Source organism: Copidosoma floridanum, unplaced genomic scaffold (assembly GCF_036245765.1).
Source record: "Copidosoma floridanum isolate Cflo_tuat_1 unplaced genomic scaffold, Cflo_Japanese_pri ptg000014l, whole genome shotgun sequence".
Classification (NCBI taxonomy): domain Eukaryota; kingdom Metazoa; phylum Arthropoda; class Insecta; order Hymenoptera; family Encyrtidae; genus Copidosoma; species Copidosoma floridanum.
The window spans coordinates 6,370,556-6,398,372 of NW_028321891.1; the positions used below are offsets into that span (position 1 = coordinate 6,370,556).

General features: G+C 43.8%; 1 protein-coding gene across 3 annotated transcripts in view; it reads left to right on the forward strand.

Moving 5' to 3' along the window:
- The first annotated feature begins 314 nt into the window (after nucleotides 1-314).
- LOC106638520 (Krueppel-like factor 6) overlaps nucleotides 315-27,817 on the forward strand; it is a 265,802-nt gene continuing 238,299 nt past the window's right edge. For all 3 annotated transcript variants that reach the window (XM_089591923.1, XM_089591921.1, XM_089591922.1), the window contains exon 1: nucleotides 315-565. In XM_089591923.1, coding sequence (XP_089448049.1) covers nucleotides 464-565 — 102 coding nt within the window. In that variant the 5' untranslated portion in view covers nucleotides 315-463. The remainder of the gene's footprint in view (nucleotides 566-27,817) is intronic.

The window sequence follows — 27,817 nt, forward strand, 5'->3', positions numbered from 1 at the left end:
CTGCAGCAGCTCTTCGTAGTCGTCGTTAACAGTCGTTTGGGCAAAAAGTGAAAGCTCCCAGACACAGAGAGCGACGACTCGCAGCAGTAAAGTAGAAAAAAACACGCACACGCAATCTTGCGAATGCAGTCTGCACACGAGAGTTTGCACCGCCAAAGTTCGGGAGTTTGAGATTCGGCTCATGGCTCGTTTCGTCACGCGGTCGTTCCGTTCTTCTGATTGTTCCTGTCACCAACGTTACACAAGTTTTGCAGTAGCATAACTACCAGTGCACCTTTTTTACAGTTGTTTTTTTTTCTTTTCATTCTTTTTTTTTTTCGCCTTAAAAGTGTGTGGTGTTCATGCTGTGGTAAAAAAAAGAAAAAAATATATATATACACATACATGCATGTGATATGTATTGAATACAGATAGTGCAAAAAAAAAAAAAAATCTCAAGTATACGAAGGATCACGCAGCAATCATGGATATCCTGCCGAGCGGAAATATATTTCGCGAGCTGCAGGACATACACGACACCGGCTACTTCTCGGCCCAGCCGTCGCTCGAGGATCATTGGCAACAGGTACAAAACATTCGCTTTTCAAGTACAATACAGGTACATCTTATCTCTTTTTCGTAATCGTACATCACGTATGCTTTGATTTGCCCTGAATTTCAAGAGTCGGTGATGCTTTAATGAGATGTGTGTGTGTGTGTGTGTGTGTGTGTGCGTAATTTTATTTTGACATCGACTGAAGACTGCGGGATGAATGATGTACGGTATACTCGCGCGATGGTGATTATTTCCGGGCCAAAAGTGAAAGTGACAGTAGCTCTCGCCTCGAGAAATTCAAAGTGACGCGTACCCTGAATTTTAATGGTGTTTTTATTTTTTTGTATACCCCGTTTATAAAACGGACGAATAGTACTGATTAGAAAAAAAAAAAAAAAAAAAAAAAAAAAAAAAAAAAAAAAAAAAAAAAAAAAAAAAACACAGGTGATAATATTATTGATTCAATAGCTATATACGAAACAGGTTATTTGGAGTCGTCTGTGCTGGTCTGGTTGTCGTTCTAATTATAGCGCGACGAGATAATGTAAACATTCCGACGACTGTTTTCTAATTCAAATGAAAGTAAAGTGTCAACTATCGCTTATTTTTAGACTTACATTCTTTAAATAGACGATTACATTTTTTTTTTCTTTTTTTTTTCTCAAGCTGTGGATAAAAGATTGTATTTTCGAAACTCGTCGCAACATATATAGGGTTACGCAACGATTATGTTGTATCTGCCAAGAAATTTTTGATAGAACAGTCACCTCCAGAGAAAGAGCGAAAAAACTTATTTACATTCTTATCACACTCGCAGTGGTATTGTGCAATTGGGGACAACATTTTTGTTGAAATCAAGCAAATATTTTTGCATAACTGCTGCTGCTGAATATTCCTACGACGAATAATAAAAACTTTATATCAACACCAGCTACATAAATAAGTGCGTCCGTGTGCGCAAGTATAGAGCGAAAAAAAACTCCGAGAAAAGTTCGGCATCGTCGGAAAAAATTTTTTATTTTCTATCCCACCGTTAGTTATGCGACAGGTTTAGTACAATGAGAACGTACGACTTTCAAAATAACTCGTTCAGTTCAAGGGGAAGTTCATAATTCGCGGGATAAATCACGGGCGGGACGAGTCGTCGTAATCGAATCACTGGCGTAATCGCCGAAGGACAACGCTTTTATTATTGGATCCGAGTGAAAATGGTGTTGTTGGTAGTAACGACTTTGAAAACGTAATTTGAGGCTTTTTTCGAATAACGAAAACAGCTAGCTGACGAAATGATCGCGGTATCTTATCTTCAACTCGAATTACATTCCTCAAATTGGTAAGATAATAGTAAAAACATTAGAAACAGGTTATCATGTCAGCTCGGAAATTATCCACGAATTTTTTTTTTTTTAATTTAGATAACACTCGAGCTGGAAAATGAAATTCAAATCGAGTGTAAACCAATTGAGCCCGTCGAGTTGTACGCTTTGATTAAACAATAACTACTCCGATCGCGTGGCGTTACACGGATAACCCGAAACCCGAAATTTAAAAAATAGCGTCCTGATTCGCGTGCATCGTTCATTCCATCGATGCAGCGCATACCTCGGATCCGTCACGTATGGCTGCCATGTGTGTACATGCCGATCACGACGAAAGGTAATAATTCATTCGAAATTAATCGGCGAGACTCCCTGTCCCTCTCTGCAGCGAGTGCGGGAATAACATTCAGCAACTTTGGAGCGGAAGCGATACGATTTCACCAGCGAAATTTCCCAACAATTATTTCGCGTTTTTAGCACCGGTATGTGTAGAATAAATCGGGACTTATCACGTACTCGGAGCTTTTCTTGGCCACCATCGGGTTCAATTTCGCCGAAATCACAGTACATCTTGGATGTCGTAAAAGAGGGGGAGAGTGAATATTTTCGTAGCGCTATGAAATAAAAAAAATAAAAAAATAAAATATCACAGAGCGGCGATGGACGTCGCGCGCTAATCCTAACACAGCGCAATGACAGGCGTATACTGTATCGACAAATATACCTGCGCTCGGTTTTCGAGGAATCGCTGCGATTGTTGGGTACAACAGCGTCGACAGCTAGAATCATCATCGGCGTGTCATCATCGGGGGTTTTTTTTTTTTTTTTTTTTTTTTACGCTTTTTATCAATCGTCGAGCGACGAGGGGAAGCTGAAAGAAACGTCCGCTCGCGCTTGTGACTCACGACGAGTCACTGCTGCTGTTGACACGTCCTCCCCCTCCCCCTTTGTCTCTCCTTCTCCATATTATACTCTTGTTTGATGCGTTTTCCAAGACGCACTGCGGCAGCTAGTTGTCGATACAACTTTTCTTTCTCTAGTATTTTTTTTTTTTTTTTTTTTTACTACTTACGCTATACCACCATCACTGCTGATGTGTTACTTGTTCTTCTTTCGCGCCCGGAGGCGAAGGACGTCGGGGATCGTTAAAAAGTATGGCACGTATCTCGAGAGAGACGTTGTTTTTCAGCGTAAACTTTTCTCTTTGTATCGATTTTTCTCTCATATTTGTGGAATCTTTTTTTTTCCCCCCTTTTGTTATTTGACAAACATGCGCTCGGACTTTTCCGAACAAAAGTGCAAACCACGCACAGCTGTTGAAATCGGGAAAAATAATTTCCAAAGATTTATCAATTCTCGATGTCCGCCCCTGGAGACGTGAGACGGTAGTTTGACAGGGAGGAGCGCAAAACTTTTTTCCCCCCTTCAAAGAGGCAGCGGTGGAGAAAAACAAAAGAGCCGGCCAATGTTTTTCACCGGAAAAACTTGGAAAATCACATATCGAAATGTGATTCAGCTCGTTCCCCCTTTCCCAAGCTCCTCCGAAATTTTCCGCTGAGCTCGAAAATTCATCGCTCGATTGTCCGAGTTACCCGAGAGGACGGACACGTGCAGCGTGCCTATACCCCCTCTGCAATCTTTTCCCGAATCATCTCTTCCACGCTCGGACTTTTTACTGCGTACGTGTCCCTTTGACAGTATCCCGTCTTGAAAGAAAAAAGCAAGCGAGAGATCGAAAAGAGTAAAAATAATAAGGACAGCGCGGATACCGTGACATACATGCGGGAAAACGTAAGATTTCCCCGACTCCTCCCTTGAAACATCCACGGGGAGTGTCACTTCGTACTGTTACTGCACCTATTTTGTTACGTACCAAGCCGCGCACGTGCATTCATATGGTTGCCGCTTGTATTTTACGATTTTTTTTTTTAGTATATGTACAGAGCCACGGGAAAACAGAGCATGATATAAAACTATAGGGGCAAGGGACCTCTGGCTGCCAGCTGGATATTATTTTCGACGAGTCGCGCGCGTGTATTTTTAAGCTTCGCGTGTACGGGTGTGTAACGGTACTTGGCGATTTCGGTCTACAGCACATGTACGGGTACATCGCGATTTTGAAGTTTCCATAGCGGTTTTGCGGACGACTTGAGTACACCGACCGAATTTCGTGAAGTTCGGTGTTGTCTCTCTCTCTCTCTGCGGTACGCATTTTTAGAAAACGGTGAAGAGCCAAAAGCGTACACGCGAAGATGGCGATAGCGCTTTTTAGCGATTTACTTCGGGACGTGTGCGCGCCGGGTGCCGTATTTAAACTTTCCGTGAAAACAGTGCTCTTCGTTTCAGCAGAGGAGTCGTCCGATGCTGCAAGCCGATACGAAAGTAGGTGCATCCTCGATTGTTGCATTTTATATTGGGTACATGCAAGCTTGCACGTGCAGTGTCATTTACTCACTTGCTCGTGACTGCGTTTTGTCATGTATTTGTTTATTCAACGCCACGTCGACTCACGCGCGCGTGGTTCCATTGTCATCTTTCCTCCGTTTTTTTTTTTTTTTTTTTTTTTTTTCCACTGGCAAAAGCTGCTTAGCATTGCAAGTGCATTCGGCGTGCACCTGATGGGCTTTTGGGGTCGTGCGTATGGGTGCACGCAATTTTTCTCGTAGGCGCGACAGGACGGATGTATATTGCGAGTCAATATTTCTCCTCAAACAGACTTTTTTCCTTTTCTTTTCCATTCGACGTTGCACTTTGGAAGCTAATTGCGGACGTGGCACGAGGCGACACCGATCCCCTTTGTTCGAATTGTTGTGCGAATTGTTCTTTCGAAAAGTAAGGACAAGAGTAGGATGTTACGAAGAGATAAGTTTCTAGGCGCACGGGATGTATATATGTTACATCAACAGAGCAGACAGATGTCGGCCACCTGGGCTGGACGGAAGGATCGCATACAAAGGGGAAAGAATAGAGAAGCCGCGCTGGCAAAAAAAAAACGACATGTGCGCCTAGACCCGATGCTCCATTTTCATATAATATACACGCGTACCTTACGTGGGCACAGGAGAATGAAAAAAAAAAAAAAAAAAAAAAAAAGTTAAGAACTCGTGCATTGACGTAATTTTTTTTCTTATACCTCAGCCAAGGTGCTCCGAAGAAAATACGACCCCGGCACACGAGACGAGCAGCTCCGCGGTTCGCCTCATTATTTTTTCATCTTTCTTCCAAACAAGACGTCGTTGTGCCACCCATATCTCTCTCTCTCTGCTGTATGTAGTGCAGCCACCACATCCAGCTTACACAGGGCAAAGTAACAGCGTCGTCGCTGCACTGCTGTCAATGAGGTCCCTCCCTGCCCCTCGTCAAAGATGCGATGGGACGTGAAACAATGGGACTGCCAAGTTACAATGGGGACGCCGCGCGGCCGGCACGTCGCATCGCCATCAGCGAGGGCGACAAAAAAAAAAAAACAAAAAAAAAAAAGACGCGCATTGTCGTCGCTCTGACGCCGTACAGCGAATTGTTAACCTTCGAGTTTGCGATGCTGTCGATATGCTGTACCGTTTTGCCAGCAGTTTTGTAAAACTGTATACACGTGCCGGTGTGCGCAGTGTCTCTGCTTTTCACGGAGTGTTGTCGTGTGGCTCGTACAAGTTGCTGTCGTCTCTTTTATTTTCGGGGGCAACGCGGGTGTATAGTTGCGCAACCCCTGCGTACGTATATATACGTTTGAAGTACGTACAAATGGTCCGGTAGTACGAGTAGTCTCTCTTTTTTCTCCGTATCTCTCTCGCTTGGTGGTTCTGTAATTTTGAAAACGAGTTAGTACGGGCTACAGAGTGAATTTTTGTTTTCCGAGCAGAGGAGATGACGGATACTTAGAGGGATGATTCTTTGGTCAATGGATAACGATACGCGGCTGGTTTTTTTTTTTTTTTTTTTTTTTTCTTTCTACAAGTTTTGGAGCTTTTGTTAGCTCACGCTTATTTCAGGATAACAACTTTTTAATTGGAGTTCTTCGTGTCGATGATTTCGTGGAAAGTGAATTGCGCCTTTAAATCCATTAAAATGGCGATTGCGTTATTACGTAGATAAAAAGTGGCTAATTATCATCAATATTTTGAATTCCTTCAGGCATGTATTTTTGTTTTTTTCGGTACATGTGACAACCGAGAAGAGACAATAAAATAACAAATGGCTATATAGACCGCTTGTTTTCATCGTGACACAATTTTTAATCTAATCACAAATTCCAGTGTAAGGCATAGACGACAGTCGCTCAAGATCTATATACTTACTATGTATACATCCGATTCCATGGCTAGTATACCTAGTAAACAATGTGCTTGCAGACGTTTACTTGTTTCTCACTACGATATCAAAGCGTACATAAATAAACAATCCCACCTTACCCACGTGTACTCTTGTAATTGAACTTTAATTATACCTACTATTTTTCTCTAGATAATTTTCATTAACACGTTAATTAACCAAGTTTTTAAAACAAAATTTTAGAAAATGTACCGTGAAACTACACTTTTTGCCGTACAGTATATTACACACGGGCTGTTTGAAAGGAGGGACAAAAACTCGGACAAAAAAACACGATGTGACACGAGCGGAAGAGCGAACGAAAAAAAGTATAGAACGTACAAACTTACACATACCCACACACGTGTGCGAACGACCGAAACAAAAGGCCGAAATAAAAACAAATTATCCGCTCGTCCCGTATCAGTCCGCTTCCGAACTCGGACACGGCTCATCGGATCCTCTGTCGGTTGTATCCCTCTTTGCCCTCTCGCGTCTTCCCCCCCTTTTTTTCTCGCTCTTCGGGAAACCAAAGAAAAGTTTCTTTACGCTCCACTGACATCGAGTATTACATGTGCAACTAGCTTACGCGCTTTCGGTGTTTTTCGCCCTCGGAACTTAATGGCATAAATAATACAATATCTCACTCGATGTGTACACATGTGTGGCATACATTAATCCGAGAGCCGTCAACAAAAAAGCCCTTCTTCCTTGTGCCCGTTCTTTCACAGACGCACATTATACGCACATTTTTTGCACATCCCGGCGGCCAACTCTCCCGGGATTTTCTTTTAATTGAGTTATTCAAGTTCACACGTGAAAAATGAAAAATTGCCATCGCGCAAATTGGAAAGACCAGCGGAGCGCATAGTACGGGAGGAGGAAAGGGCGAATTTCGCTAATTGGACGCTGAACGAAATTTCCCTGATATTATTCATCGCGAGCACGCATATACATATACGCCTATACATCTGCACACCAAGGGTGCAAAAATAGAGAGGATCACTCTGATTTTGGGTGTACCCGCGTTCGATTGTCGGGGCCACACTATTTTCGGCATTCGATAAACGTACACGCGTGTTACATGCCGTTACGGTAAAAGTACGAGTCGCTTTGTCGTTGTTATTAACGAACGCGCGCCGCCGAGCGTGTGTATTATTCGCCCTTGTGCAATAAAACTGATTTTCGTAGAGGTACAAATACACGTACCACGGAGATAACGTTTGTTTTACGCGTTCATTGTTCAGCTCTTTCCCTTCAACCGCAAAGAAGTTAAAATTTAATAATCAACCGGCACGCATGTACATGCCTCGCGTACCCGAAACTCGAATATACCCATCACGGATTTTGCGAAAATTCACGTATGTTTGTAAAACCATTGGTTTCGAGTTCCAAGCGAACGCGTGTCGAGGCTTTTTTTGGAAAAAAATAACTTAAAAAAAAATTCAGTGAAGCCAACCCCACTGTAAAATTAATAACCCATCGTTCGGATCAATGGCAAACGAAGCGCGCATTCGCTCAATTTTCTTTCGCCGTGCAATACCTACACAATTTAAATCTCTTTCAACAACCGTAGAGTCAACGCATGCATGTACACATAGCCGTAAAATTTGTATTTATTCGAGTATTCCCTCAGAAAAAAAAATCTAGTGAAATATGTACAGGTTTATACGAGCTCGTGTAACAACAAAAGCTTCGGAGCAAAGCCACCACAGAAATAACGGACAATGGCGACGTGGTGTCAGTTCAAGCTCTCCGTGACACCTGTCCCTTGCTTCGTGCGATTTTGATTCATCGGTTATATGGTTGCTCAACTTGTTGGTAATGAATGATTGCGTTGATTACGCGAATTAGCCTGCCCTCCATGCCCCTGGTGGGTTTGTTTGTTATTACACTGATGCCAACTGCCATTACTCGCTCGAGCACAGGGAAAAACGAGTGTGCGAGTGACATAAAAAAAAATCTCGCTTTGTTTTCCTTTACATTCTGCATTAGTTCCGGATGCTCGTGTGTGGGCTAAAAAACAAACAAAGACACGCACGAGATAAAACCCACCCCTCCAAAGTGCTGAAATAAATTTTACCTCTATATTAATTTCTCGTTGTTCCGGAACGAAACGCTGTGCTTTATTGTCAAGTTTTAACGTGATGTTGAAAAGAAATCTTGATTAAACATTTTCACCACTTTACTCTTATTCTGCAGCTCACGTCAAAAGAGACATTTAAATAATCGGGTGAAAAATAATTCTCATACAAATAGTTTTAGCATTCAAGTATGAGTTTTTTTTTTTTTGTTCGTACTCACGTCAATCTTTGAAGGTTCATGAAGCTACATTAAGGTCATTAGTTTGCTTTGATGCCTCAGTGATATTGTACGAGTATCGAGAGCTATAACGCCGACATAAATCATTAATAAAGACGACTACACATATAGATTGGCCACCATCAATACCCACCTACATGATTTTATGGTAGATTTGTTTGATTCTCTGTAACGTATTGGCGGTACATTTTTTCAAACAACTCGTCCTATTCTGCCGTGTTCCGAGACAATTTTCGTCCTGCCTGCTGTTACTCCTCTTGTACACTGCACGCACGGTCTCTCTAATACAAATGAATGGACGTTGATCCGAGCGGCCATTGATTTCGTATAGGTTATTAACGGCCAACTGTGGAATCAACGCTGCTCTGACTATTAATCTATATTTTCCGTTGCTCTGAAGTTTTATCGAGTGCGCGCGAAGTAAAAAATTGAAAAACAATCGAAGCCTCCGTTGTGACGAGAGGGGGTTTTTTGGGGCACATGGAGCGGAAGGTGAAATATACACTTTTTCTCCTTGACGCGCAACACACGCTCGTTTGCACCGTGAAAAACAAAATTTTATCGCTCGTAAAGATCACGCTGCTCCCCCACCCCCTTTTTATTTGTAAATTCGCGCCAATGATGGCCACGGTATTCTGTATGTGTATGCGAGCGTCGTGAATAAACTCGATGCTGGCAAGGGTAGATTTGTTTGCCGAAGAGCCTTGGAAGAAAGATGAAGACGGATCGACGGGATGGAGATTGATGCTGCAACACGTATGGCGCGTGGGTGTGTTGTTACACGCGTTTTTCGTGTACGCGCGAGAGTAGCTTTTTTTTCGCGCAAACGTATGCCCCGCTATATTCGGTTCATGGATTGAAAACTCGGGCTGTTTGTTATGTTTGAGCACAAACGTGTAGGTGCGTGGAGCAAGCATCTTTTCGATCATTTCCCCAGTCTATTTTTTTTTTTTTTTTATTTGTGATAATGCAAGGGTGACGTTTTTTTTCATACGTAAGGTGTATTAGGCCTAAGCTTTGGATAATAGCGTCTGTAAATTACGTGACGAAAAACTATACATATATTGGAGGAGTGTAAAATAAGAGCACACATTAAATCTGATGCTGATCAGGCGATGTTTGAGTGACGCGACACTTTTCGTGCCATGAAAATCGGTACCTGTGTCACATGAAAAAAAAAAAAAGATCGGTAAAAGGACAGACAGACACTGAATGATCGAAGGCGCCTGTTGAAGCAGGAGTTGCATGCGCCCTCGTGTGCATATATGTAACCAATGTCTGCAAAATCGTTCATCAATGTGACAACAATGGCAGCCAAAAATCGAGATAGCGAGTACAACGCAGAGATGAAAAAAACTAGCAAATGCATTGCGCAACTCAACGGAGTATTAAAATCGTATACGCGGCGGTGGCGATTATATACATATACTATTGTACGTATTTTTGTACGCGCTGGTACACGCGAGAGTGAAAGTTTACAAGCGCACGCTCCGAAACAGCTTTGAATATTACGAGTCTTTATATAAATTACCGGCGTACGGAGAAACAAAAAAAAATCTTCTCCATTTCCTTTTTGTTATTACTCTGTATACTGTATCCATACACCCCACGAACAGGCATACACAATAAGACGCACTACAGTTACGTCGACGTGAATTATCGATTTTAATTATAAAACTGCCTATCCGAGGCAAGTAGCCCCTACTTTTTTTTCTTCACCCTCCACTGATCACGTTGAATCACGCATACCCACACACGTAATTAGATGAAAGTTCAACACTGCACTTAATTTTACGAGGGCAGCTACATCACACGGGGTTTGTTTACGTTGGCGTGGCGCGTATATTCCGATTCAAGTATACCCACCCAAGTATAATAATACGGTGGCTGTGAGCGAGATGACCGCACCGCACCATATACATATAACGTAGTCCGATATATCTATAATATACACACACACACACAGAGGGAGATATCGCGGCTTGCGGTGACCGGTTTTTCTGGACACCATCTCAGAGCGAGCGAAGCCCCGAGCGGAGAAGCAAGCACACCTAACTTTAGACCACGAGGCTAGCCTCCCCCTCCCGCGGAGCCCCCCTTAAAAAGGTAAAGAGAGGAGTTGGTCAGCCACCGGTGGCTGCACTTCTGTCTCTCTCTCTCTCTATCTCGTGTACCCTGCATGCAGGTATACGTATCCATCGACCGCGTATATTATACTCGAGAGGCGGCCGGCTTTCCTTTCTTATGTCATTCATTATTCGCGAGCGACTATCTCTGCACTCGTGCAATGTTTATATGTATGTAGATACATATTTTTTTTCCACACATCTGTGCGCGTCAACGAGTCCGCTGCACTTTTAATAAAAATACAACACTCCCCGAGAGAGAGAGAGGATAGAAATTCTCGATGTGATGAGAAAGTCTTTCGCGGCGACGATGTCCCTCTTTTTTCATTTTATTTTTTTTTTTTCTTCACCTCCTCATTTTCGCCTGTTGGTTTGGCCGATGTCAAGTGTGGAGATTTCCCCCCCCCCCTCCCTCGCTCTCTCTCTCTCTCTCGTCACGCGGGAGAAATTCTGTGTAACGACGAGCCACGCGTGTATATATACGGAGGGAAAGGAGGTTACGCGTGGATCATCGCGCCCATTTACCCGCGCCCGGAGAAACGAGCCGCGCCGCGATAATGTGCGTCGTTTATTTATTTATTTTCTTTTCTTTTCTTTCCCCTCGCACACGCGCGTGCACCGTCTGATTTATCGGTTTTTAAGTACGCCGAGGAATCACACGCTGTATTATTACGGCAAATGGGCTTTTTTACCTCCGAATTTCGGAGAGTGTAAGAGCAACCGATTTTCACACGCCCCATTTGTACCCCGCACGAGTTGAAAAAGTGTTGTTGCTGCCTATACCGATCGAGAGTCGTCAAAACAATGACGATTACCCGTGTAAATGAAAGACGTCAAGGAGCGCTATTGGATGAGTCACGGCTAATGTTGCCTGGTCGCGTAATGGAACATAATATTATATTATCATAGGACAAACTCCCCAGTGTTTTGACAGATAGATCGACGAGCTGGTTTAACTATACAATAGCGAGCATATACATCAGCGGTGACCATACGCTCCATTCGCGGAAAGGCGCATGCAGTAACGCCGATTAACGGGGCCTTCCTCCCAAATGTATTTGCTAAGCTGAAAGCCATTAACGTAGTAGTATATAGGTAGTAGTAGAAACTCGTGCTCTGCAGCTCTACGCCACTTGTTAAGGAGAGTTGGTTATATACGCGGGCCCAAGATGCGCCCAACTGCATGTTCTTGCGCAGCGCCGCAGCCTTTCTCTCCTCTCGTGCAGTATAACTATGAGCGCGTGTGTATAGACGTAACAGGTATATACAACGAGAGAAACTGCAGCGGAGGTAATGGACGCCGCAGGAGCGTTCGATGTGTGCAATGGATCCCGCGTGTCGGAGTTTCGGAATTTTTGTTAATCCACCCCTTCCCCCCTTCTACCGCCACTCGAGGGATAATTGCGAAGGGGATCTGAAGTTTGAGTTGGAGCCTCTTGGCGAATAGTTTGCGGCTCCTAAGCTCATCATCTCAAGGTACGCGGAGCAAGGGGAGGCCAGTTTCAAAATTTGAGTTTCCAGTCTTGATATCCGATAGGCATCCACGTTATATATAGTTTCGGTTTTCCAAGGGTTTTGGGATGTATCCTCGAGCGGATGGTTTAAACAATTACGTTTCACGACAATTTTTTTCATTTTTGCCTGGTACTGCAGTGGACGTAGGATGTATTCATTATGCCAATGAGTCGGGGCACTTTGCCTGAATTATGTGGAAAAAAAGGATGAGCCAATTATTTAAATTATTTTTTGGGCCCCTTCCTCCCCGCCCCCCACTTTTGGTCGTCCGATGGTGCTTGGCTGTGGCAGGAAGCTCATCTTCCGAGGTATGGTTTTGTTAATGTACCCAAAGGAGAGCGAAATCATTTTAATCGCTTCAATTGGGAACGAGACCGAAAAAATATTTCGTGAATTACATAAACACCGTCGGCGAATGAATTATATACATCGCGGTGCGTGACTTTTGTGCCGAAGTATATACATTTTGAAAATACACCATTCGCCGTACATAGTTTTGCAAAAAGCCATCCACACCCACGGACGAAAAATCAAAGTTTCAAGCACGCGATTGTTTTGAGTTTCCTATTTGGGATCACGAGGTTTGTCGTCAATATATATATATATATACATCGTGTGCTCGTAAAATCGAACGAATCGACGCTTTTACGTTGCAAGCGTAGAGGAGCTAAATTTAGGTGAGCGGAGAGCCCGCGATTTTAATTTGAACAGCATCCCATTGTATCCCTCTCTTGTATATATATTTTACAATGGCAGAGATCTCGCATGAGTGAGTGCCTATAAACCATTGCCAAGGAAATCTCGCGTAAATTTGTATACCGATGAATGGGCTCGATTGAGCCACCATACACATATATTCACAAATGATCAAAATCGTTATGTTGATAAACATGACTTTGGCAAATGTTTGATCCAAGCTCTTATTTTTTCCCAAAGTTGACTACTCACAACTATGTAAACAGAGAACGTAAATCAAGTATCGCGCGAGATCGGTTGCTGCGATCGGGGATGGGAGGCTCTCGTTGAGCACGTCGACAGTCGACAAAGTTCAAAGAAGCAATTCCACAATAAGTCCGTGCTTATATATATGTATACACACACGCAAGCTGAGAAAGAGAGATAGCCATCGACTTGACTCGTCCGTTTAGGTCGTCACGCATGGAATGCTCGCTTCGGCTGCTGATGACTTAAAAGACGACTGTTGTGTTTAGCAGTGGTATGTTCATACGATGTATGTATAGTCCACTTGGAAGGATGTTTTGTACGAGCGAGATATCGCTGACTGCAATCCTAATTAGGCTGTCGCTCCCGGTCCCTCCGAGGCAAGGCATCGACAGAGACAGAGAGAGAGAAGAAGCAGAAGAGGGAACGAGAGGGTATATATTTAAATGAAAGTCGCACCACCACTGTCGTTGCTGATGATGCACGCGTATATATGCGGATTATGATTATGATGACGACTCTCCCTCGTGATTAATGTACATTTTTATGTATACGTATACAGTATACGTAATAGATTCCATGTGTGTCTATATATATATATACATGGCACGAGAGATATAATGCCGTTTATTGTTTCTATCTCTGCTTTCGGGCTTGCTGCTTATACGTCTTACGTCAGATTCAATGCCGTTCGCTTGATTGCCCGAACGGTTGATAAATATAGGCACAATATGCGTGACACAGACGATACGGTATATTGAAGGAGCAAACGGATTTAAATAATATTATTAATACAATTTGGTTGGTCATTTTTACCATCAGTTCTAGGTATACCTACATCCAAGAAAGATTTGGTGATGTGTCAGTGAAACTTGTTTGGGAGATTATTTTGGGGTGAGAAAAAAAAAAAAAAAAATCATCCGTTTGAAGTTATAATTAACATCGCGTGTCGATGCAGGTGTATGCGTACTCCGCATATTGTACACAAGATTCGAGGGGTTTCGTGCAAAGCGAATAATATACGAGTAGTTATTCTGTTTTACGGTAATTTCAGTGGCAGCGGGAGCAGTTCTCTAATTCACGAAAAATGGATTCCCCGCGGTGCGGCAAGTCAGTATGTGTATGTATGCCGTAATTCATTTTTAAACGCGGGTAATTTCCCTTGTTTGCGCGGCGAGAAATCCCACGGCTTGTACACTCTCGGAGCCAAAAATTTTCAATTCAAACACACAACCCGAGCTCGCGTTTAATTCGCGAGTAAACACACACCAGTAGCTCATACACATACCATCTGCTGTACACGCGAAAGCGAGCTTTAAAAAAAAAAAAAAAAAAACTCTGGGCTGCGAATATTTTTCCAAAAAGCCGAAAATAAAAGCTCCCCCGGGTCGGAGGAGCTTGGTGCATGAAAACCGATAGGGAGAGAATGAACGGGGCAGCTTTTTGCCGTCTTTTGTCTAAGTGAAAAGGTGCGAAAGCCTGTCTCTTCCAGACGCAAGGGACGTTCCGTTGATGCTAATTACAAACAACTGTGTAAAATAAAGATGATCACGTTCGAGAGTGTGGAGTTTCTTACGCACTGCTGTTTGCTCCCGTCGTGTTAGGATAACAACAATTGCACTTCTGTAGCACGTATATATATTGTACGCATCTCGGTAGGCATGGCTACGCGTTTTAATGAACGAAAGAGAAGATTTTCCAAGTTTTTGCTGTCAGCCGCGGGGATTACCACTAGATGCGAGTGTGCAAAGACTTTTGTGATGTGTACATATACAGAGAGAAAAAATGTATACCTACGTACAAATAAAATGCGGTCACTCGTGTTTGTTTGAGATTTTCGTAGCGCACTGGCACAGCTATCATTTTTTTTTTTTTTTTTTTTTTTTTTTTTCAATTGGTTTAAAGACAATTGAAATTAAATATTGAGCAAAGGGAGAGCAATTAATAGCGCCACCACAGTTCCTTTAACGAGCTACCATTGTACTTCAACGAAAGAAAGGGGAGCACCTCCTCGTTACTATTTTCTTTTGGTTGGTAAAAAAAAAAAGAAAAGATAAGTATAAAGTCTCAGAATCTTCACAAATCGAAACCGGCAGGAGGAGAAGCCGCAGTGGCATCGTGATCATCGCGGGTAAACGAAAAAGAAAGGAAAAAAAAAAAGTGAGAAGAAGAACGAACAGCCAGCCATCATGAGATAATAAAATAATTCTCCGCCACAATAGCCGCGCTCGACGACTCTCTGTCCTATCCTCGGGATGATGGTATATAACTCAAACCGGATGGAGAGCAACTCTGGCAGCAGCACAGGAGGAGGGAAGTGCATATAGCGGTAGTAGCGTGCGCCGATCGTTTTCCACACTTCCGCTGTACTATAGCACAGATATATATATATACATTATAATCCGAGCTCCTGTGTCCCCCTCTCTCTTTGATTTTTTTTTTTTTTTTTTTTTCATTTTCACACAAAAATCGTCGCCGGGACGGCCTTTATTTTACGCTGGAGCGCTTTGCGATGGTCGCGCCGTATATGAATCAAGGCTGCAGTTTTACGTGTGGTTGCGTTGGAAGTCGAATATTCCCTATATATACCGCCCTTTTTTTTCACTTTTGCGTAATTTTCTGCCCCACGGGAGGAACAATGGGGTGCGAGGAATACCCGTAGACGCTGGTTGTCGATGAAAGGGCCGGTCATACACATAACACCGCGAGTATTAAATTAAAATATTGGATCGAAGTTTCATGTTAATGCGGGCTTTATCCTTTTACGGGCGCTAAACTCTTTATTATGCACCCGTAGGGAGAGAGAGAGAGTGTGCACCATCTCGGTACTTTAAATTTGAAATTAATGCAAAAGATCCAGCCCAATAAACTTATGGGCGCGCCGTTTAATGGTTAACTGGAATAAATTACATTGTTAAATTCATTACAGAAGTTAGTTGGGCGCGAAATTTTCATTAAGCCGCGCATTACTTCTTTACCAGCCTTGGAGACGACGATTATACGACTACAAGATTACTTAATGCGAAGTTGGGCGAGTGAAATTTATCGCCTCTCGCTCGCGCGTTTGATACTTTTATTAATATCTACGTGCACAAGTACACATATGGAGCGCGACGAGTGAATTCCTCGGGACGCACTTCGGATTCATTTCACTCGCAAAGTGGTCCTTACACATGTATGAAATACCCACCACCTCGGGGACTCCTATAGCTATCGAAAATCGGGACCTCCTCTTGAGCTTCGAATTGTGAAAAGGGGCAAAATAAAAAAAAAAAATTACAATGAAAACCGCTCTCGTCAACCAGAAGGAGAGCCGAGCCCGCGTTTTCGGGAAACGACAGATCCTCCGGCTCGCGGTAATTCTAGCGTGAAGATGGAAAAAAAAAAAAAAATAATAATTCGGTGGAAATAAAAGCATAAAACCCGTCCCGCGCTTTATCTGTTGCCGCTCCGCGGAGCCGATAATTTTCATTTAGCGCGCATCGGTAAATCGCCTCCTGCTGAACGTGCTGTGTGTATTTTCTTTTCGCTGCCCATCCCCTGGGGTTTTTATATATATATTTAACGAGAACAGAGTCGACTCTGAAATTAATATACCGCGTGTTTCGTTGAAAAAAAAAAAAAAAAAAAAAAAAAACTTTTCCTAGCTGCTCGCGAAAGAAGATACTGCCACTACTACAATGTAATTGCCTCGGCGCGGAGCTCGTCTTCTTCTTTATCTTCTCGGCTCGGGTCAAAGTCGCCCTCGCTTATTAACGAGCTGAATTACCCTTCTCTCTTTCTTTTATTTACCATTCGCGAGCGCACCACGGCCAACCTCGACTTGTCGGGACTTGCAATTTTTGCCTCGCGGACTGCGATAACGACGACACCCACCTCCGGGACTGCTTTTTGAACGATCCTTGTACGACAAGGCAGCGAATCATCGGTATAAGAAAAAGGGATGCGCAAGTATATGTATGTTTTGCACGTGAGAGGCAGTTTCGAAGGAGAAGCCGGGAGGAGGTTGGACGAGCAATTTGACTCAAAGCTATACTCCTTTGGTTGTAATCTGTCGTTGATGCTGTTCGCTGGGGGTGGCAAAACGATATCGATTCGTTACGAAACTGATTCCCGCACATTGAACACATTTTTCCGATTCAGGGTTTTAATGTTTCTTTTGTTTCCCCCTTTGCGCGTTAAATCCGATCGTAATGAATGGACGCGGCAAAGGGGCTTTATTTTTAACGAACTCGCTTTTCCTCTCGCGAATACATTATATGAGACAACGAAATGACGTTTGTTCCGATGTTTGCCGATCGCGGGGCAGATAAAAACTCCGTACCCATGGTATATCAATTCATTCGTCGTTAACGACAATAACCCATTAAACGCCCCCAGGACTAAAGGGTCTCGAAGGGGGTCAATAGCTGAGCCAGCAAGTTCGTTCACCTCGCGAGGGGGCACATGATAACACACCCCGTGCGTTTTTCGGGTCGCACCAATTTTGCCTTTAACTTTGCTCGTCTCGCACGATCACCAGCTCCAACGTTCATTCAGCCCGAATTTCGCTCCAATGGCCCCACAGCCTCGCCTTCATACCTATACTCGCCGCTAAAGGAGGACTAATTAGGCTCGTCGTCGTTCGGTCAATTAGCTAATTAATGCGAATGGAAGAAAGAGTGGGTGAGACTGCAAGAAAAAAAAAAAAAAAAAAAAAAAAAAAAAAAAAAAAAAAAAAAGAGAAGGAAGAGGGGGCCCCGCTAAGTGGGTTATAGGAACACCCGGCTGGTTTGGCTCCTTTTCTTTTGTTGTTCGTCTACGTGCGAGGCTTGTCGCGCGGTATTATGGCTCGGGAGAATGCGCTCCGCCTGATTAGGTTGCCACTGCCTCGTGTGCTCGTCTTTTTCTTTCTTTTTTTCTTTTTTGTCCGATGCGAAGCGCGACAAATGAACGCGGCATCCGAAGCGGGGCACGAATGAGCATAAAATCGTCACTAGCTAATGATTCATCGTCCGGGGGAGTGATGCCTCCCGAGGGAGGATGAAAAATCTCGGCTGGCTCACCCTGTATCGGGGTGCAAAGGCGCTTACGCGTTCACGAGCCAAACATTTGCCTCTCGAAATACCTTCGGGAGCCCTTTGTGCGTATGGCACGCGGTGGGCCTGTATACGTGTGTGTGTGTGTGTGTATCATTTGTGCACCCACCGTTGCTCGAGAGACCGAGGGAAGAAGGGATGCGCGCCAGATGCGCATATAGGTATACAGCAGTCGAGCTATGCAACTGACGAGGAGTACGCCGCAGCGGTCGCGAGCCGATGACTGAGTTACGAGCCGGAGACTCTCGGCACGCGGCTGTTGTTGAAAACTATTTTTTTTTTTTTTTTTTTTTTTTTTTCATCAAGGGGGAGCTGGAAATAATTTCAAGTATCGTCCCGCGTTGGGCTGCCAGGGGATTATATTTACGAAAGCTCTCTGTTTCTCTTGTTTTGGGAGCGAGAATTTTATTTCGGTGATGCTTTTTGGGAAGTGCTTTTTGCGCGGCTGATGGATTTCCCGCTTCCGAGTGGGGATCCCTTTCTTCTGCCCCTGGGGCGGCTTTGTTTACAGGAAACATCGGCCGAAGCGAGTGTCTTTTGTTTTTGCGAAAATTCATGCATGGGTTGGGACTATGGATCGAAAAAACGAAAACAAAAACCATGATTTGTTATTATTATTATTTTTTTTCTTTCTAATTATTATATCGCGAGGAAAACATTGGAAAATGTAGCGAATGAGCGATATTTGGCGGTGTGTTCGGAACGAAGCACCAAGTTGAAAATTTACAGCGCAGTTGAAAGCAAAAACTCGTGGAATCTGTCTACGTATTTACAGAGCGCCAATTCGAGTTTTACGCTTCCTCTTTCAGCGCCCGATCCTTCGGACGAAATTTCCGCCAAAACGATGGGCAAACAAAAGAAAAGATAACCCCGGCGCGCGGTGTATTTCATACGCACGGAAAGGAGGTGAAAAAAAAAAACAAAAAACAAACCAAACAACGGGAAGAGAGAGAGAGAGAGAGAAAACAGCGTATCTGTCCTGTTCAAACACCCTATTGTGCACACGTCGTCGTCGTTAGTCTCTCATTCATCTCAGCGGATCTCGCGATTCGCGGGCGCGGAATAAAAATATTACACACACACACGTGCTGTATCGAGCTGTACAGTTTGTACACACATGCATGGCGAGCGTATAATCTTTACGACGAGGGACGATAAATAAGTACCGATGAAAATCGCTCGGGAACGAAAGAGAGAGAGGATATATGTGTCTCGCTTGCGCAACAACGCCATATACGGAGAGAGAGATACAACGGAGAGAGAGAGAGAGACAAACTGGAACGCGTTGCCGCGGCCGCTCTTTGAAGATTGACGGCTTGTTTGTGCGTGCGCGTGTGTGTGGGCTCAAATTTTTTGTCATTCTCTTTTGAGGTAGTAAAAGAGTCGCGCAAGACGGGAGAACTGATGAGATGCGCCGGCTGTGGAGCGCGCGCGTGTCACCGATAACGGTCTGGCGTGTATATGGGTGCGATGGATCGTGAGTTTGACGGATTAATCGAAAGCCACGTGTTTGCCGCCAGTGCGAGGATATCCGAAGGTGGTTCGATGAAAAACCAGCCCTACGGAGGTGCAATTCGTATAAAATGCACGCATCTCTAATTTAGTACATCGTGATCCCTCAGAGATAACATCTTGTAAATGTTCACATGAACAACCAAATAAGCTACTTTCAGATAATTCATTCCAGGAAACACACATTTATGATCTTTGAACCTAAAAATCTGTTGAATAGAGCTTTTGCCCAAATTTTCCAGTCGACTCGTGCCTCAAGCAACATTTTTTCTTTGCATTCCAATGAAATATTTCAAAATATTTGTCATAACTTTCACCCTTCACTTTACCACGTTCCAAAAATTTCGCACCGATCGAAGATTGACCACGGGATCATCCAGAGAAACGTCAGCTTTTTTTTTCTACACAAACCCACTGTTTCTTCTTGGTTATCCGACCACTGTACAATAGCACAAGCGCGTACTTACGTACACACACATACATAAGCAACGACGACAACGAGGTTTAATTTCAGCCAACGACAGTATAAGTCATCGCGCTGGTAGCTCTCGTGCATACCTTTACACAAGCACCTATACTCGGAACAGCCGTATATAAGCGCCGTTACACCCGCGTATGGGTACACGCGAAGAATGTTATCCCTCGGCGCGGAACCAAGTGTTTAGCAAACGCGACGTATGTAACATAGATATATGCAAATGATAATACGTCCCGTTTCTCGATTAGCGATTGAATTGTTCAAAAAAAAAAGTCCCCATATTATGTATCAAGGAATTAGGCGACGATTAATTGAAAAGGAAGAGGAAAAAAAAAAAAAAAAAAAAAAAAACAGCCAGACAGGACCTCGTTACAAAAACCTCCAGCCCGTGATGAAGAGAGTGAACTAAGCTCAGACTCGGAGCGTAATCAAAAAAACCACCACCGAGAGGTAGGCAACAAAAAGGAAAAAAAAAGGTTTTTTTTTTTTTCCTTTTTCTTTTTCAAAAGCAAACTCGTTGTGGGGAGACCCTCGAGCAAGAGGGGGAGCCAGCGGAGCGAGCGAATCCTCGCTGCATGCGTGCACCCACCGCGGCTCACCATATGTATACATACGTACATCATAACATGTACACACGTACACACGGGGATACTCGTTTGGTGTACCAGCGTATAACGCGCGAGGGCACCCCATTGCCGCATGGAGCTCGAGACTCGGGAGCAAAGGGAGAGAGGGGGATGAGTGCAAGCGCCACCGTAATACGCGCAGTCCCTGGCGCGCCTACTTAAACGCGCACGTGTACATCCGCACGCGTATATGTATGTACTCGCGGGAGGTAGGTTCTGCACGTGAAGCCGGTCGCATTAATCGCGAGGCCGCAGCGGCAGAGAATTTACGCACGGTCCGCGCGGTGCATTTGAAATTTCGCGCACAGCCAACTTCCGGCAGGTCGAAAAGCCTACCTCTCCCGGTTTGCGTCTGTGTCGAGGAGGAGCTGGTATGGGGAGAGGGGTGCACACACACACACACACTCACATGCACTAGGGAGCGCGAGGACATGCTGGAACGTTAGGGCGCAGGTGGCAAAATTTCTACGAGTGCACGCCGCGGGGGCTGCGTGTGTGCACGCCAGCGAAAAGAGGACGAGTGTACCAGCCTAGCGAGGGATGAGGACGTGGATTATTTACACTGCCGTGTGGTGCGGTTGCGATATGGATATTAGGTATTTTTTTTTCTGCATTTTTTTTTTATCATGGGTGATATTTGAAACGTGACGAGCCGTACGGTGTTTATTGGTGACGTTTCAAGGGATATTTTTTTTTGTTTTTTGTTTACCGGAACGATAAGTATGCGATGCTTTTATTGAAATTTCGATAAAATTGTCGTTTCGTACGCCCATACCTACTTATGCTTCCTTATATATGACTCGACTAACGACAACACACACACAATTGGGTGTACATACTTTGTACCCATACATGTTCAACGACCCGTGAAATTTGCCTCTCGCAAAGCTGGATACTTTATAATTACCTTTGTGCGCATCCGGCATTACATTAGCAGCTCAGCATTGTAACAACGAGGAACGTGTAAATGAAATTCGAGTGCGAGAAAAAAAAAACAACAACAACAACCTATTTCCGTATCTATATTATCCGAATATGCGATGGGTGAAGCGGTACAGCCAAAGCCAGAAAATAGTAAACAATAAGAACAAACTTTCAACAAAATTAATATGCACAATACGTATGATAATTAAATAGCCCGAGGGTTAGGTGGGACGGGGGATAAAATCATGTGTGTGTGTGGGTATAGATGCAACGAGCCAAGTTTGACGTATAAAATACATCGGAGCACCGCTAAACCTATGCTATATAGACACGAGTCCCCCCTCACCCCCCGTACGTATACACACACTTGGGCATACATATTACCGCAGGTTAGTTAGCGGGAGAGCTCGGCTCTTCATTTCATACACACGTGTATTATACATGCACACTAGACGAGAAGTAGGCGGGTAGGGGGTGGGGGAGGAGAGTCGCGGACGCCTCGTGCATATTAAAAATATTCAAATGGCTGTTGCACCCCTCGAACCTCCACTATCTACTCTCGGCTCGTGGTACCTGTACCAATGTATACATGTATATATATGCGCACTATGGGCTGCGGGTACGTAGGTACACGTAATTTACGGGGGATGCACGGTGCCGATAGCGCTGATAACTTCATTGACGTTAATCGATGGCTGCTGGAATCGAGAGGCACGCCGAGAGAGAGGCTTTTGAAGTGCCACCTATACGTATTGTTTAGTCGAAACGACTAAAATTCGTAGACCGCCTCGTGAGCGGTGGAGGATCAACCTCGCAGCACGCCGAAGGTGGCAGCACACCGAGTTCATACAAAATTCATCACAAATTTACATATGCAAGCGCTGGTCAATTTCTCTCTTACCTTCATCCTTTTTCTCCTTTTGTTTCAGTCGGTACAATTAATCGCTCTCGCGCCAATTCTCAGTATGTCTCTCTCTCTATACTTGCATTAGCTAGACATTTTCTCTCCTTCTCTATCATGCGCCTACATCTCCATCTCCTTTGCTCTTATTAAGTGTCCTCGGGTCATAGGTCTCTCCCCCCTCTCTTAATTGCTTACATCATTCTCTCTCTCTCCTTTCCTGGCTTTCCACATATAAGGTGTAAGGGATTGATGGGTCCTGACGACTGCAGCGGGTGGGAGAATTAAAAAGGGGAAGGGGGGTCTTGCGACTACTTTGGGTGGGCGCGCCGGGTCAGTTCCGATCTATCTGTCTATACAGAGCGGTCTACAGTTGTCAACTGCGATCTCGAGTATCTGGCATAGTTGGGTATTATATTCGTCCTACTGGTTTCTACATCCTTCCTCATCATCATCACGCACACGTGTATCTGGGGGTCACCTTTTTGGGGTTAATTTCTCTCACGCTTTCTTTTTTATCATCATCGTCATCTGCATCATCTTCGAGAAGCTCGGCGTGCTGCGAGTAAAGCACGGCGAAAATCCGCTTCACGGACCGTGCGACGTTTATCGATTCGTGAGTTTTTCGAGACACGTGCGGACGCGCACGTATACGTTTTCTACACACAATACACAAGCACACACTCTTCATTGCAGGAAGTTTATCTTAAATTTATTGTTCAACCTCACTCGTTTGTATTTTCATTAATTTTTCTTCTCTTGGGTTTTTCTCTTCGGAGTTTTTCCCTTGAGCCACGAAATATATCTTCGTTCGTGGCTCATAATCAGTGCATTTTAAATTTATTTCACCTAGTTCATTCCCATCCTCCGTTCCGATAAATTCAGCAAAATTGTCTTTTTTTAGGTGGATTTTAATTAATTATTTGTAAATTGAGTAGTATTTTTGTGCCGCGATCCCTCCTAAATTTTAAGTAACAAATTAGTTGACTTCGTCAAAATAGACGCAGCCAACAGGGCAGCAACACTCTTGCTACAATTCATGGTGCCTCCTGTGAGGTTGAACTTTTTTCTTGTCGTATCACGTATTCGATTTTTTCGCGTGTCATCGTCGAATTGTTGATCGTGTTTCTGAGGATTGACGCTTTGCCACGAGGACCACGAGGAGTTGGAGAAAATTCAACGAGGCCGTTGCCATCGGCGCCAGCAACGGGGGATCTCACCGCCAGTCGTCACGTGCATCTTCGTCGAGCAAAGATAAGTCGTAGAGTCGATAATTTTTCACCACCCGTTATATTTAAGTATTTACCGTTCAGTTTCCATTTTTCCTTTATTTTATTGATTCTTGCCCTCCCTTGTGCATTTACCGTATAAACCTATTTTTTTCTGTACCTTTTTATTTTGTTTGTTCGTATTAAAAATATTAATTAATTGAAAATTTCCCTTTTTTTATTTTTTTTATTATTTCGCATTCATTTAGCCTTTTTCTATTTTTTAGAGTCAATTTTTATTTTAAAAAAAAAGGTAGCATTAATTTCACATTTTACCCAACCTAATTTAACGTTTTTGTCGATTAGTGTCCCGTTACAATTAAGAATTCTTTATACTTTTCATTTTATCAATAAACAATTATAGTTTATAAGAAGTGCGCGAGTGTCGTTTTTGTAATACGCGAGTGTCGGTTCGTGCAAGCGAGAAATTCAGTGCGAACATCAAATTTGAATTTAGAGAATTTCTAGACAAACAAAGATTCGTTGGGAGACGTGATCAGGCGTCGTTAAAGAGCGGGAACGCGCGCGCGCGGGAAAGCTAGGCGTAGTAGAAGAGAATCGAGAGTCTGACAATAACAAGGGGGGCGGTAGGACGCGCTTGATCTTGCACGCCAAGTGCTGCGGTCGCGTGGCTTTTAAATATCTGGTCGCACGGGATTTTTCAGCATTCTAACCTTTCGATTCCATAGCATTTCACAATATTGTTCTATTCGCATTAACTACAATAATTGATTCGTGAAGGATACTCAATTCGGTTTTCCGTTATATTTGTTATTATCTTAGTATATTTAATTTCGAGTACAGTTAAGTTTATTAATTAGCTTGATTAATAAATTTCTTCCGTAGTTTTTTCGTTTATTTCAATACAATATTTAGAAAATTTAACAATAGTCAATTTTTTGTTTTTATTTTTTTTTAACAAGTTTAATTTTTTTTTCTTCAAGTTCATTTTTTATCAAGTTGTTATTTTTTTTTCTGTTTTTTCAAGTTTGTATTTTTTTTAAAGTTTTTATCGTTCTGCTCTGAGAATTAGTTTTACCTTTGAAAGGGTTACATCCGTCAAGTAAGGATGGCGCAAAATAGAGCCGTCCTTTCGAAACGTGCCGCCCTGAAGGGGCAGCTTACGTCGATCGTGAACGCTCTTGAACAAAAAGCGATCGACAAAACCAATGCGATGCTGCGACTCGAGCGGTTAAAAACTAGTTTTATTGCGTACGAGGAGTTGCACTGCGAAGCCTTCGAGGAGCTTGCCGAGCCTGATCCGGATGATGAAAATCACATCGCGATCGAGGATATTAGAGACCGTTATTATTCACTTGCGGCACGTATCACGTCCATGCCAGGTGGGGCCGTAAACAATCCCATGAACGGCACACAACCTCTCGGCTCGTCAACTTTTTTCGAGAAGCAAAAGCTTCTAAAACTTCCAGTTGCCGAACTACCCAAGTTTGACGGTCAGCACGAGAAATGGATCACGTTTAAAAACGCGTTCGGAACCATGGTAGACGCGCGTACGGATATCGATGACCTAGTTAAATTTTTTTATTTACAAAACGCATTACAGGGAGAGGCTTTAAACAAAATTTCAATTTTCGACGCGACCGCAGAAAATTACAAAAATGCGTGGAAGGTTCTCGTTGATTCATATAATCAGAAAAAAGTTCTCGCGTCAAAACATTTAGATGCTCTGATGAATGTTATCATCAAACCGTTAGAGGTTGCCAACGCACAGGCGTTGTCAAGATTAGTCGATGACACCCGTCAGCATCTGAATGTTTTGCATTCGTTAGGCATAAAACCGGATGAATCGATGATCGTGCGTTTTTTGGAGCGGGCCATTCCAATCCCCATCAGACATAAATGGGAAGAGTCGTTGGATTTAAATGTTCTTCCAACGCTTGACCAGTTTTTCAAATTCATCCACACGACAACTTTCCATTTGTCTACGATGGAGGACGAAATCAGGCGGGTGAATCAGGAAAAGGGGGCGAAGCGTCAAGGGGACCGAGAATTCGAGACAGCTGCGAAAAGGGCGAAGAACACGGGACAGGCGCGTGCGATGGTCACTAATACAAATGCATTTAAATGTTCGAGCTGCGGAGAGGCACACCGCATCTACTCTTGCCCGGAATACAACAAGTTGAGCGTCGAAGAGCGATGGAAAGTTATTCAACTTAAAAAATTGTGCCCAAATTGCGTAGGAGTACACTCAGGGAACTGTAGAGCGGGGTCCTGTAAAACATGCGGCGAGCGGCATCACACGTCTCTCCATCGGGACTCGAAGAATGCGAAGCCAAGCGCGTGACTTGGAGTGGGCGTGCTGGAGACGATCACCCGAGCGGCACAGTCACAGCTAATGATGAGCGCAGTTATTCGAGTCAAAAATGCGCAGGGTAATTTCGTCGAAGCACGCGCGCTTCTTGACACATGTGCTACGGCCCATTTTATAACCGAAAAATTCGCGCGTGAATTAAAACTTCCGTTGAATGCGTGTTCTATCCCCGTGGGTGCGATTAACGCATTAAACACGACTACGAAGTATCGGGTTGAGATTAATTTCCGGTCACGTACAAGCGATTTCGCGAAAACTTTAACTTTTCTCACCATCCCTAAAATAGCCGATTTCGTACCCGATGAGCCTTTTCCGCGGTCGTCAATAGCTATCCCACCAAATTTGAAACTTGCCGATCCCCGTTTTCACATTCCGCGTCCAGTAGATATGCTTATCGGCTCCGGAGCCACGTTATCGCTTCTATCAGTCGGTCAAATACGCGTTTCGAACGGGAGCGATTTAACGTTGCAAAAAACTCAGTTAGGTTGGGTAATCGCGGGCGGTATTGCGAATGACAACCTCGAAAAATCAGTAGTGACATGTAACTTAAGTGCTTTAACCGAACAGTTAGCGAAATTTTGGGAAATCGAAGAGGTTAAAAACGTAGTGGGCGTATCAGATCCGGAGTCTCTATGCGAGCGACATTATGTAAAAAATACAACACGCGATCGAACCGGGCGGTATATTGTGCGTCTTCCATTTAACGAAGAAGTAGCGGATTTAGGAAACTCTCGCGCACAAGCTCTTCGTCGGTTTCATGCGATGCGCCGAAAATTGCAAGCAGACGATGAACTCAATCGCGAATATACGAAGGTACTTGACGAATACATAGCACTCGGACATATGACGTTGTTGCAAAACGAAACACCAGACGGATACTACATGCCACATCATGCGGTCTTAAAATCGTCGAGTAATACGACAAAGGTGCGTGTAGTATTTGACGCGTCCGCGAAAACCGACAGAGGCGTCTCGTTAAATCAAAAACTACTTGTAGGCCCCACCATTCAACCGAAACTTTTCGAACATTTGATGCGATTTCGATCTTATGCGTTCGTCTTAACCGCAGACATAGAGAAAATGTATCGGCAGGTCTTAGTGCATCCCGACGACAGGCAATATCAGCGTATTTTTTGGAATCATGGGAAAGAGATCGCGGTATACGAGCTGAACACGGTCACGTTCGGAGTCGCCTCTGCTCCCTATCTCGCGATACGAACGCTTCACCAGTTGGCGGACGATGAGGGGCGTGATTTTCCGCGAGCAGCGAAAATTTTGAAACGCGACTTATACGTTGATGACCTGTTAACAGGTGCAAATTCGATCGAAGAACTTGCGATACTTCGCGACGAAATTATCGGTATCTTGGGGCGCGGAAAATTCAATATTCGACAATGGGCATCCAACCATCAATACGCGTTCGATACGCTAGATCGGAAAATTTTTGAGAGTGATTGTGCGGTAAAGACGGAAGCAGTTTCGAAAACACTCGGGGTAACTTGGGATTCACGAGCGGATACATTTATTTATACCGTCAAGGAAATTACAATTCCGAATAAAATCACGAAGCGCCATATACTTTCCGAAATTGCTAAGATTTTTGATCCACCGGGTTTATTGGGGCCGGTAGT